The sequence below is a fragment of the Sylvia atricapilla genome, chromosome 19 (genome assembly GCF_009819655.1).
Source record: "Sylvia atricapilla isolate bSylAtr1 chromosome 19, bSylAtr1.pri, whole genome shotgun sequence".
NCBI classification, from domain to species: domain Eukaryota; kingdom Metazoa; phylum Chordata; class Aves; order Passeriformes; family Sylviidae; genus Sylvia; species Sylvia atricapilla.
This window is the reverse complement of record NC_089158.1, coordinates 6,891,325-6,905,008: the sequence shown is the minus strand read 5'-3', so window position 1 is coordinate 6,905,008 and position 13,684 is coordinate 6,891,325. Positions and strand designations below refer to the sequence as shown.

General features: G+C 44.0%; 1 protein-coding gene across 6 annotated transcripts in view; it reads left to right on the top strand.

The window, feature by feature from the left end:
• RAPGEF1 (Rap guanine nucleotide exchange factor 1) overlaps positions 1–13,684 on the top strand; it is an 84,716-nt gene that overhangs the window by 21,947 nt on the left and 49,085 nt on the right. For all 6 annotated transcript variants that reach the window (XM_066332793.1, XM_066332792.1, XM_066332791.1 and 3 more), the window contains exon 2: positions 9,879–10,018. In XM_066332793.1, the coding sequence (XP_066188890.1) occupies positions 9,879–10,018 (140 nt within the window). The remainder of the gene's footprint in view (positions 1–9,878; positions 10,019–13,684) is intronic.

Genomic DNA, 13,684 nt, shown 5'->3' with positions numbered 1-13,684 from the left:
TGCCAGCAAAGAATGATGTGCCAAAGAAATGAGGCTCAGGTATCCCCTTGTTGAGTGGATTTTCAGACTTGTCACTGCATTAGGCTGAGTAATATCTGAAGCAGCTGGGGGATAGCTACTTTTTCTTTAAAATTAAATTAACAAGTAAAATTCTAGTGGCTGTTTCCTGCTACTGAAACCTCAAGTCTTCAATGAGTTAGAGATGGGATGGATTCTTCAGACTCTCTTCATGCTGTTGATGTTTGTACAAATCTGCTGAGGTTTGCTGCTGCAGAAGTTCAGTCTTCTGTATCTTCCAAAGTCAGGATTTGCCAAAAAGAGAGGGGAGAACTGCAGGTGTTGGTGTCAATATGCCTTTACCTTGAAACTTCTTGTCCATAGCAGTATTATTACCAGGAGACTTTAATTCAGGCATGAGGAGATGGGATAAAATAGAAAGTTTATCACAATTAATTGTTTACTGCTAAAGTAACTTTACTGTTTATATGCAGCAGAGTGAAAGACAGACATCCCACTTAGACTCCCTAAAGTACTTCATGTTTCCTGCCCTGGTGGTGTAGGGATGTGCTAATCCTACAGCTGAGGAAGGGAAGAGGGAGCTCCCTCCTGGGCTGTTCAGTTCAATTAACATCTCAGTTTCCCCTTGCTGGAGGCACTGATGTTTCAAATCATGCTTATAGAAGACTAATATTTTTCTCCTGCCCGTAGGCAGGCAATAAAGCTGGTGGTTTGCTTGCAGATCCTATCAGGTACAGAACAGAGTATGGAATTGAGGATATGGCCTGCAGCTTCTTAACCCTTTACTGAGCAGCACAACAATAATGCCAAAGCAGCTTCTGACCTGATTACATCAGAAATTTCCCACTTGCGGTGCCGCTGTATCGCTTCACACACACTCTTGTCTGGGTGTGTGGAGATAGAGAGCTGGTCCTTTGGGGCAACAAGGAGAGCAGTACTTCAAAGTTGAGGGATTTGCATAGCCCTCCTGTGATGCCTTGTTTTATTGAGTAAGCAATATTAGGGAAGTTTACACTGGTATTGCAGTGCCTCTAGGAGATAGTGCTGGCCTGGTTCCTGAAACTCATTTTTCTCTCTCGTGCAGAGATGTGAGCCCCCAGCATGGTGCACTGGAGTTGTGCAGACATGTTTAATCTCACTGAACTGAATATCTGCTTTTCAGCATCTGAGCCCGGAGGACACAGTGCTAGTCAGAACAGTGAGGAGCCAGGCTCCTGTGAGCAGTTAGCTCATCTCGGAACACGCATGGAAAAGAGCTTACATCACACTCACCTGGACTGCTGCCCTTGATCTATGGCACTTGCTAAAGAAGGAAGTAAAACCAAGCATGTTTAAGCAAATGCTTTCCATGTTTTCATCTTATTTCTTGTGCTCAGCTCAGATGAGTGTGGGCGGTGGCTTTTGGGCAGGGTATAAGGTTCCTCCCAAGCCTACGAGAAAAGAGGGGTTATCTTTGCCATTCAGACTGAATGTGCAAAGAGTCTGTAATCAGGGGTCAAAAATAAAGATGACTATAATTAGTAATGTCCAAAGCAACTGGAAATTGTGTTAGGCAGATCTGAGCCAGCTTCTCTCTCTCTCTTTTTTTTTTTTCCATTGCCTACTGAATGAGAGTGGAGGTTACTCTCCAAGGATGAAGAGGGCTGAGTTTTTTTCCCATTCAGAGCCGGTGCTGTGGGGCAGACAAGAAGCCAAGGCTCCATTTACAACCTTGTTTGTCGGCTCTTGAACCTATGGCCAGGTTGTGAACAATTAGGCTTTTCCCTAAAGCATCTGAAATAATGCCTTTCTGCTTGGTGTCCTGCCGAGTGCCCGTGACGACATCCTGTCACCTTGGAGATGGATAAACAGCTTCAGCAACATTGGGTTATAATCTTTCAGCTCTGAGTTTCAAAGCTGACGGCCGTATGGCTGAAACCTAAGCCCAGCAAAGGTTTTTTCAGGAAGAAAACTTAAATGTGCTTGAGAAAATGAGAGGAGAGGGGAGAAGGAGCTCAGTGAGGAGGCTTTTTGCTTGGCCATGGCAGTGGTGTCAATGAAACAGATGAGTTTTGGCTCCCTGCAGCCCGGAGTGACTCAGGTGCTGCGCACGCACACTTGTGCCTGCAGGGCTTTATTTTTAGATGTCTGAATCACTGTCATGACCATATCCTCCAAAAGCTGCTAGACAAGTGGGGATGCCCACAGACCCCATATTAAGTCATGCTCGGTGAGCAGGGAAATTCAGCAGGTTCCCTCTCCGCCGTTGTAATTTCTGTGTTAGGAGCTGTTTGCTGAAGTAATGCAGATGTTATGCCTGGTAGCTGGATTATTCTTTTCCATTTAAAATGAAATGTTTAGTTAACATCCTCGGTGGCTTTCATGGGTAGAACAGGGTGAGCCAGGACCTCATTGTTCATGTTGGTGTTGGAGGCTTCTTGAGTCCCTTGTTATTCTAGTGCTGTTGGCACTGGGGGAGTTACGAGTCATGTTACCAGTGTTGTAATCCCATCAGTTCTCTGGGGCTTGCAGGGCTGTGCAAAATCAGTTCTTAGATGGGAAATTACCAGAGACTCGCCAGATGCTGTACAAAGGTTTGCTGGTGATTGCTGGTGTTTCTGCTTGGGGGTTGATATGGCACCAGCTCTCGATAAACCACAGCAAAAGTCCTGTCTGCTGCTTATCAATAAATTACAGTATCTTGTTAAAAGAAAAATAAATCTCAAAGCCAGCTTTGGTGTGCTGCAGGAAACCGAACTTGGGTAGCAGTTTTACTTCCTTAAATCTCTCCTTGTTTGATTTATTTTAGCTTTTTGCCTTTTTCTTTTCTTTCTCTCCTGTACATTGGTCGAGTGATACTGCTGGAGTTTTCAGCAGGTAAAGGGTTCCTGATTCCTGGTTTATGTGCATAAAAGGAGATTTCTCTGTTCTGAAATACCAGGCAAAAAGAGGAGTAGAAGGGTATCTGGTCAGCTGCTCTGAACTTGCTACTTGACCATGTGCATCTTCTTTTCCTTGCAACCTGAAGGTTTGCTTCCAAGTATGATACTGGAAGGAAGAAGAGCTGTAGTGTTAATGCACCATAAAATTAATGTTGACTAACCCAGTCCTTTTCACTGCAGTAGGGAGACGTGGCTGAATTGATAAGTTACCCTCTCTGCCTTCCAATTCCCTTGCAAACACTGCAAGCTCTTTCCACATGAGGTTGCTGCAGCTGGAGATGCCTCATTCATGGTTGCTTAGAAAGGAAAAAAAAAAAAAATCAAAATAAAAATGTGCTCTCTGACAAATAAAAATGTTTTGCTTCCTCTGGAGGCCCCAGAGGGCGGCATAAAAATAATGAAGCCTGTGAGTCAGTGAGCATTGCCTGGCCGGCTGAGAAGGAACTGAGCCTCCCTTTTCCAGAGAAGTTTGTGTGCTGTCATTGCACATCATTAATGCTCGCTGGTTTATGCTCATTCACTGTAATGTTGCCAGAAAAGAAAAAGGGCAGTCGGTCTTTCTGCTCCTAAAAGCTGGCCGCTTCCAAGGTGACGTGATGTTAGAGGAAAAGTTTCTTTAGCACTCGAGAAGGATTGTTTGAGTCTCAGCTGCCCTTCCTCCGTCGTTTTCCTCTAAAACCTGGCGGCTCTCCTAGCAATTGGATTCCCTGGAGAGGGACTTGGAGCAGCTTACAAACAACTCCACCTAAGGTACAAAGGTTAGGGTGGGCAAACTTCCTGATTGACACTGGACCCTCCCTTTTCTTTTTCCTTTCCAGCTCCCCTACCAGGTCTTTTTTTATTTCTGCATTAATTCTCTTTGCTTCAGTCTCTGGGGATGATGGTAAAGTTGAGGAAAGTAAACTCACAGTGCTGGGAGCAGTAGGTCTGAGGCTTTTGAACACCCATGATGCAGCAGCGATATGCTGATACATTTAAATGGGATATTTTAATTCTGTTCTGTCGCATTCTGTCTTTTCTGTACTCAGGATCCCACTTCATCATTTTGGGAACATGCAGCATTGCACAAGTGCTGCGTATCAGCATTTTTAGGCTTCTAAACATCCTCAGGACTTCTGGAGAAGGAGGGTGTGAAAAGTAGCTGAAGGCTGTTTGCAGTGTAATGGGAGAGCTGTCGACCCACTGCAGGTGTGAAAGGGTGCAGAATTTATCTGGGGTCCTCCTCATCTGTTTCTTCAACCCTCCTTGAAACCTCGTGCTTTCTCTCTACCTTCATAGCTGCACTTTGGCAGGCTTGAACATTTTGTCACACGACAGAATTATTAAAATTTGTTTTTACAAGTGCCCCTGCAGTAGTTTTCTGTTGCCCACAGCTCAGTGGTGAGCATCACACTGTGCCTCCCGTGCCAGCTCTTCTGCAGGGGAATTCGGCTGTTTCCTGCAAAGCTCAAAGGCTTGGATTTTCTGTCAGTCACTGATTTTAATATTTACAGTACAAGAGAGCCCAAAAACCTTAGTGAGGGCACAGTCCCTCAGATTTTTGTGCTTACAGGTATGTAACAGTCCTTACCCTAAGGGTGGAAGGAAGATGTTGGGAATTCTAGTAATAGTCATATAAAATCTGGGAAGTGTTTGTTTTGCAGAATGTTCCTTGATTATCGAGGTAAGCTCTCATGTGCCTCTCTACCCATCCTGAATCACCTGTTTTCCTGTGTTTCTGAGAGCAGAATTGCATCTGGAGTAGCCCCAGCCCAGAGCCTCTCACTGGGTGCTGCATCACAGCACAGACATCCTCAGCAGAAAGGTCGTTCTGAACTCTAGCTCGTTATTTTTGCCTTTTGCTTCAGAACCCTTAAAGTCCCTGTCAGCTAGGGTTTAGCTGAAGCCTTGCAACTTGCCTTTTGTCTTCTCAAATGATGGAGCTGAGCCCAAGGGAACAAATGCCATTTTAATGGGCATCGTTGTGTAACTCATTACATAAGTCACTGCTGCCTTCAAAGGACTCGTGGCAAAAGTGGCAGGAGCAGTTGATTAAAAATGTGCACAATAGCTTCATTATGGCATGGGGAGAGATGTCTGTTGTTATTTTTAATCTGATAGCTTTTAAATATGTGCATCCAGCAGGGAGACCTAAATGGCCTTTGAAAAAGGATCCATTTGTGGAATAAGATTTTTAGGCTCCACTTCGTTCTTTCTGACAAGCCACAAGAGTCAGGACAAGCTGGAAAATGAGCTACAACCCTTTTTTAAGGTTTTGTCTCCTCTAGAGCTGCAGGGTTTTGGTGTCTGAACACACAGAGAGTGACAGAAGATGGAGGGTTTAGTTTTTCAGGTGAAGGAAAGAAAAGGTACCGTATTCTAAAATTTCTGGGGTTATAATTAAAAATAAGTCTATTTTCAATTAGTTTTATATGATCCAAGCACTAGACAAGTCGAGCAGCCTGTCCCAGCTGCTGGAGCATCTCTGCCCTGGAGCAGTAGTGACAAAAACAGGACCAGGAGGTGCAGAAGCAGGCAGGGCATTCTTTCCCCTTTCTGAATGTTCTCATGTGCTGGTTTAATGAGGTTGATGAGTGAGACCCAACAGATGGGAACTCTGCTCTGACTGAGCTCTCTAAAAGGCTGAAACTTTCACTTTGACTTTAAAGCAAAGAATTTGCCACTGGCTTAGCTTGGTGGAATTCACCAGCTTGTGTGTGTTTTGACTTACCCTGGCCTTCATGTGAACCCAAGTGGAGAGTAACCATTTGACTATGGCAGAGGTGGATGTTGGGCTTTGACTTGCCAGCTTTCTCCTAAGCAGCCTTAGATTCTTCCCCCGCAAGCACATAAGCTGATTTATCTGCCTTCCCTTGTAATCCACTGTTGTTCTAAAACCTGCAGTTCTTTCCTCACCAGAGTTAGCTTTCTTTTGGCAGCAGCAGCACCGATTTCTGGAGCCTGGGGAGCTGCTGGGGAGTCAGGTGGCTCCTGGATGGCTGTGGTCTCCTTAGCCGTGGTCTGCCTGGTCTGAGGGCTCGAGGGATGCTGCAAACCCCTCTGGCCACACCTGAGAGCAGGGCTGGTTGGAGCAGGCGTGTCAGGTGAGCTCAGTGGTGGTGTGTGTGTGGTCAGACCCCAGACACGTGCCGGGGGAGACGAGCCTGGGAGCTGAGCAGGGCCGTGACTCAACAGCTGGAGCACGTTCAAGCACAGCAGAGCAGGAGCCTCACTGACAGGGGATGGAATTAGCCATGAAACGAGTGACGTGGTGAAGCTTCCAGTCAGAAATCAAGAAATTCAGATCCGTAATAAAGTCGTTTTGAAGGGCTGTTTTTTTCCAGCTGTGTGCAGCAGCAGGGAGCATCCAGACAGATGAAATACGAGGGGATGGAAAGTCAGTGGTTCCTTTGAGACAGAAACACTTCTGTACAACTTTTTTTAGTTGAAATCACTTCATTCAGTTTATTACCCTGACTTTTCCCATTCATCTCCCAAATATTTGGACACTGCATAGAAGTAAGTGCGGGGTACACTCCTGCTGCACACCAGAGAGGAGGAAGCCAGTGCTGAGACTCCAGCTAAACACTGCTGGCTATTCATCAAGAGGCAAGGGTAATATGATAGAATAATTTCCAGTGGGCAGACTCCCAAGCTCAGAAGAACATCAATGCTGCATTAAGGGGTTTGGTTACTGTAGATAGGCAGGAAGGAGCAGAGGGACAGAACTGGTTTGAGCACTGCCATGGCTCTGTGTTCTGCCTCTGTGTGTGTTATCAAATTATTTAATCTGTAAAGGCATGCTGTGCTGTTTGAACTTTTTAACTGGACAGACACACAGGACATGTAAGATATTTAAATTAGGATATAGTATTTAAAAAGTTACTTTTTCAAAGCAGACCCGTGCTGTGATAACCAGTCTAGGAAGTCTTGCTCAGCTGTGCTCTTTGGAGGAGAGTTTCTGACTTCATCTATAAAAGCTTAGGTCCCTTACACCTGTGAGCTAGAATCCCTTCCTGCTCAAGTGTCACTTCTCTTTTATACCACTTCATCCAGATTCATTACAAAGCAAATTCTGTTTATAATGCTTGAATGATGTATCAGCTTGCAAACTGTAAAGGCCAGTGTGCCGAATAATTCTGTTGGCATTCGCTGAACATAATCACAGGAGCTCCACAGCTTGATCCATGAGCAGGGGGAGAGGGCTGAGGGCCTGCAGAGTGATGGAGATGCTCTCCCAGAGTCACTGAGTCACCCTCTGCTCTGTTTAGACAAGTTGCTTCACCTCTGTGCCTGCTTCCCATCTGCAGAGGGAGGTTAAGGCCTGACTGTTTAAGGATGAGAACGATGCCTTTGTAATGTGCTTGGAACAAGAAAAGCGCTATTTTAAGTGCTAAGCGTAATTGAGTGTGAGAGAATATTGGTTTGTGACTCATTTGTTTAACTGCAAATGCATCAGAAACTTGTGAGCAGATGAGAGCTGGAAAGTGCTTGGTGTAGACAGAAAGCCATGGCAGTAAAAAGCTGCATTAATTTGTGATCTTCAAAGCAGGACTTAGCAGGGCTGTTCAAACAATAACATTTATTATTTTGCAAATGTCAGCTGGTTTACTTCACCAGTACTATTTTAATATACTTCACCAGTACTATTTTAATATACTTCACCAGTACTATTTTAAACAGTTCTATTCTGCTCCAGCCACTTGCTTCTGTCCTTGCTCTGTGTGTCTGTCTCCCCTTGGAGTGTGGCACACAAATGATTTAGTGTTTGGTGTGACCAAAGTAAAAGGAAGAAAGGGACAGTGGTGGGCTGGTGGTGGTGGTGAAGAGGATCTGCTGTCAGCAGAAAAGGAATTTTCTCTGATGACATCTCCTTTTGGAGGTTCCTGACCACACAGACACATTGCTTCAGCCATTCATGTGCTTGCCCCATGAAGGTGGGTGGAGATGTCTGGTGGCAGGGGGAAAAGGAAATGGTAATCTGTTGAAATCTTTCTCCCTTCCAAATATCTTGTCCTTACAGTGCAAAATTATCACCACAGATGACCAAGGATTTTGTAGGTATTGAGCGTTTCCTTACTGAGATGGGCAGTTTGGATTTCACTGCAGCCTGTGGAGGAGCCAGACACAATTTGTTGCTGTCACCATTACTTCCCTGTAGATTAATTATTGTAATTGTTTGCCAGTTCTGGAGAAATTAATTCAGAGCCATGACTTTTCATGGCAAGCGTGGATACGCGTGCAAATATGGAAATTCTCATATGGTGTATGGAATAAATACAAATGAACTGCTGGGGAGGAGTTCAAGAGTGTTATCACAGCAGCCAGGGACTTTTCAGTGGTGACCTTCAGCACCCTGTGGAGACAGAGAGGTTTTAAAGGTTTGGAGATCCTCTGGTGGATGTAAAGCACTGACGTAAATTGTTGCTAAGTTGGGGTGCCAGCTGCTCTAAGTGATTCTTCAGAGGCCAGCTGATACGTCTGGATTTATCTGCAGTGGCCAAGGTTTTTAGTGCCTCCCTCCTCAGAGCACTAAACAGGACTTTAGGATACAAAGAAAACGTGGGGAAAACATTAACTTCTGTAAGTGGAGAACAGGTCTGCAGCCAGACCAGATTAGGATCGGTGCTCGAGCAGCTTCCATTTGTAGGATGCCTGCAAAATCTTGGTCTAGAGGACCCATCTAACCAGAGTATTGGTGAGTGTGCTCACAGAGGGCTGTAACACGCTACCAGGAAGCCAGGTTTAAAGGGAGACAGGTTCCTTTCCTTGAGCTGTGGTTAGGTGGTTTCTGAGTACTAGGAACAGTACAGCTCTGTGGTATTTAGCTGCTGGGTGCTAGATTTGACTCAGCAGCCTTTGCTGTTTGCAGTCTGCATGCTAACGAGGTGCTGCAGTGCTGCATGCATGGGGCTGTCTTCTGGACTCATTGCAGCCAGTGCAGCTAATGCTCAAATAATCTAAAAGAAAAATGAAACATACAGTAAAACTGTGTACTTTTCTTGATAATGTAGATACAGACAAGTTGGGTAACTTCTGCTGAATTATCTGGGTCATTAGAGAGCAACTCAGACCATCATTTATTAAAGTGCTCTTTGCTCAAAATGCTTTTCAAATTGCTCTCTACAAGGCAGCTTGGTTTTATTTAGCTTCATGGTTAAACAGATGAAAATGTATTTCAACAGTAAGTCTGCATATGGCATGATTGCAAACCTTTGAGACTTCTGCTTTTAGGTATTCAAAAAATAATGAAAATACAATTTTTAAAAGGGCTGAACACTTCTGCAGTTCAGCTCCTTGAAGTGTGCCCCAGTATCGAAGCAGTTCCTCTGTTCTCTGTTTTTTCTGGTACACTGGAAGTGAAATACACTGCAGATGACAATCCATGGGGTCACATTCAGAGCTGATGCTGCTGAGTGGGTAGAGATGATCACCCCGGGAGGGGCATTACCTGGGGTTGTGTTCTCCATCCCTGAAGCAGCCAGGTCCCAGTCCCAGGCAGAGCCCTGCCTGCACTGACCCACAGCCAAGGGCTCTGCTCTGCCAGAGGTCTGTGAACTACCCACTTCATCCCCTTGACTCAGTTTCTCATCTGCCAAAGAGGCACGATGATTGCCTCCTTTGTAAAGCACTGCAAAGGACAAGTGCTTTGGAGAGAGGTGTTTTTCCTCTTCCCTCCAAGGCACAGAGCAGTAGCAGTCCCACTGTCCCTGCCTCTGCTTTGCAGCATTCCTGCCTCCAAGGGAAAGGAGGAAATGATGGTGATGATGTGGTTGAGGAAAGCAGGAAATGATGGTGGTATTGTGGTTTGAAACATAATATAGAGCTGCAGTTTATTAATTTTCTTTATTGTGTTCCACTCAATAAATTTGTGTCAAATGTCTTCAGATAACGCTGTAAAACATCCCTCCTTTCAACATACTTGCCCTAATCCAGTAATGCCTTTCTGTGTCTTTCTAGATTCTGAGCGTTCCCATCTCACCTCGTTCACCATGAAGTTGAAGGGAAAGTTTCATTCACCAAAAATAAAGAGAACACCCTCAAAGAAAGGAAAGCAAGCTGAGCTGACGGTGAAAACACCAGAGAAGTCAGTGAACAAAGTAAGCAAAGGCCATGTTCTGTTTTCCTGATGGTTTCTTGCTTCTTGGTACTCAGTTTGTCGTAATCTGATGTGTGAATTTGTCCTCTGCATAATTCTGCAGCTCAGGGATGCTCAGGGTCACTTTATGGTTACCTCTAAACAGCACTGTGTAGTATTAAATCAAGACATGTGCTTGCCTTTGGAGAGCATGATGAGACCTCCTTCCACAAACATTTAAATACCTCATTATGGGACGTGGTGCATGGCCTGACACATCCTCCCCACATGCACACCCTGTGGGTTATGCTCACAGCTTCCAAAAAGCTGCCTGGTTTTGGGGTGTGATCCTTTTAAAAAACCCCAGACCCAGGCGAGTACATCCTTGAAGCTGCTCCAAAGATGTGCTCAGTCTCTGATGACAGCAGCAGGGAGAGTCACACCGGAGTGTTCAAGCAGCTGCTGATCCAGCACAGTGTTCCTCAGACCAAATGTACTCCAGGTCCTCTAAAAAATGAGGTCACAAACTGATCTGTGTTATCTCCTCTCCTGTTGTGACCTGATTCTGGAGCTGGAGACTTATCTCTGTGACAATACTGTTACAGTCAGTTTTCAAGTACGAATCAAAGCCAGAAATTAAGAGCAGTTGAGGTTGTTTAGGATAATGAAACATCATTCTCAGCTGTTAAAAGTCTCATCCAGTGTGCAGCACCAGACATGCAGAATTTTTCAGATTATCTCTGCTGAGAGTTGTTGTAGAGTTTCTGAGAGCAGCCAGCAAGATAAAGTTTTCTTAGGCTGTGTGACTTGCTTAACACCCAGAGAAGTCTCTGCAGGCTTCTTCACCCTGTTCTACACCATCAGGTGGAAGATGATGGGGGTTTTTTTCCCCCAGGCTGTAGGTTTTTTAGGTGTTTTTTTCCCCAGGAGGCTGTGGAAATGCTTTCTAGGGAGCCAAACACCTTACATTGCTGAGTGCTATTTTAAAATAAAAGTAAAAAAACAAAAACAAACAAAAAAACCAAAACCCCAACCCCCAAAAAACCCCAAAAAATCAAAAGAACAAAACAACAACAAAAAAAAACCAAAACACAAAAACAAAAAACCCCAAAACAAAGCAAAAACCTCAACAAAAAACAAACAAAGAAAAACCCCCAAAAAACCAAACAAAAAAAAAAGAAAACCCCACACCAAAAACATAACAATAACAACAATGAGAGTACTCCTTGGAGGCTTTTAATTCCAATGATGTTTCAAGATGGTACCTTGAGATAATTTAGAGGCCTTCCTTTAAAGTGATATGTGACCACATAAAATACATTAGAAAATGAAGAGCCCTTTTCAAAATGTGGTCTATAGCAAATGCATGTTAATAATAGATGAAGTTTTTTGCTTTTCTATTTTCCCCCTAAAAACAGTGCAAGAGGATTAGCTAATAAGCTATGCTGGACATTAAAATAATTTTTATGTACAGATTGGGACATTTTAATTGGAAAACAAAACACAGTATTTCTTATTACTATACATGATTATTTAAGCTGCATTCATTTTTATCCTGCAAAAGATTGTTGAATTCTGGCTCATTCCTTACCTATTTTAATAGCTACTGTCCAACCAATCAATTAGTTGGATATAGTCAGCTCATTGTTTGTGTGGAGGGAGTGGGGAAGAGGATGTGCCTGGATTGTCACCAGGTTTTCTCACTGGAGTATAGACATCAGTTGACAAATGGGAGATCTTCTGTCAGGAGGCTCACTTGATAAACAAATATCGTCCTTTTCTCCCTCTTAAGTACTTAAGATGCTATTTTTATGCTGTTGAAGTAGATAATCACTGTAGAGCAGAAATAGCAATACTAAAAATTAATGTAGAATCACGATGTGTAAGCTGAAGGATATGCTCAGCTCATGCAAACATCACCATCTCCTGTTCTCCCTTATATCTGGATAGGGACAACACTGAGGGAGTTCTTTTCAGAACCTCCTTTTGTCCCCTGAGCCCTGTCTGTGATTCTTACCCTATTGCAGGAACAGGAGTGTCCTTCAGTGCTATATACAGACTTATGATAGGTTTTACATTGCCAAAATGTAAGGAAAAAAAAGGATGATTCCAGCTTTTGTAATTGGGTGTATTCTGTACAGCTCACTGTGACCCTTTCTGGGTCAGCTGTGTCTCATACATGATGCATTTGCAATTTGATTATTAAAGGAAAATTTCAGAAATCATCCAAAAATATCTATATGTGTCAGGCAGGGAGTGGAGAAGAGATGCTGTTTTGCATGAGTTGTAACTTTTTCTCATTTAATGCGCAGAAGAGAAATGGGTGGTTGCCCCATCTCTGGAAGTGTTCCAGGGCTGGTTGGACAAGGCTTGGGGCAGTCTGGTCTAGTGGAATTTACAGCAGGGGATGGAATGAGATGAGATTTAAAGTCCATTCCAACCCAAATCATTCCATGGTTCTGTGTACCCCTACACACACTTACGTATGACACCTTTGGACCTTGGAAGAGGGTTTATTAAAAAGTGCTCTTGGGGAATATCACCCAAAGAACTAGCAGGAAAAAAATAAAATAAAATAAAATAAAAGGGCTGTGTCCCAGACAGTGTCCGGTGGCTGGATCCGCATCCCCTGGTGTGCTCAGCGGAAGGATTTGTGTTTCCAGTTGTCATTCTCAGCCCTGAACTCTGTCAGGCCCATCCCTCCTGTGCACCAGGAGAGTGTTTAAGCTATTAAGTCACAAGCCTTTCTACAGGAAACAGTTGTTGAATGAAACCCATAAACAGCCACCGGAGCAGGAACTGCAATCCACATTTTTTCGCTTCTGTTTGAGAGTTTTGACTGCTGGGCCCTGGTCATATTTACCCAGGGAATTTACAGACTCTCTGATCCCTAAAATGTGTGATCATTTCATATGAAGCTCAAAACCTTCTTGGGAGAGGCTGAGGCTCTCTGTAGATTAATGGTTGGACTCAATGATCCTAAAGGTTGTTTCCAACCTAAATGTTATATCCTGGAATAAACTCTGCAGTGGTGAGGGCACATCCCTGCAAAGTGGGAAATGTCATTTTTTTTATCCTGTTGAGTTGCCAGGATGCTCCTCATCAAGGGAGTTCAGGGCACTGTGGGCTGTAGATCAGAACTTGAGGTTGCTGGCAAGAAGTGTTGTCCAAAGGGGAAGCAGCAGCAGATTTCGGGCACTGCCCAGATGAGACAGAAAATGACAGGGTGGTTTGCAGTTCTTGGATTGGGACTTAGTCTTCTGAAGTTGGAGCTAGAGGGAACTTGGGATTCTAATCCTTTTATGCAGCTGGCCCCAAATTACTAACCAGTGCTGCCTATAAATTGTTCTTCCTAAAACCTTTTGGGCTGCTGGCCTGATTTTGCAGAAGAGCAGCAGTTTAACAGCTGACAAGAATATGGGGAGCACACAATGCCCATAGGTCATTAATTCTTGAAGCTGGATTTACTGAGGAGATAATGGATGAACTCTGACTCTGCTAAGCTCTCTGCTCCTTTTCTTGCAATGTTCAGTAGTTAATTTAAATCTCACTTAGAAACTACTTGTGGCATTGAAAGTCCTCCAGGCATACTCTTGTAAACTTTAAAAAAAATGTCCCTGTCCAGAATGCCATTGAGGTATCATGTATCGCTTCTGAATTTCCTCCTCTAGTGTTGGTGGTGGCACAG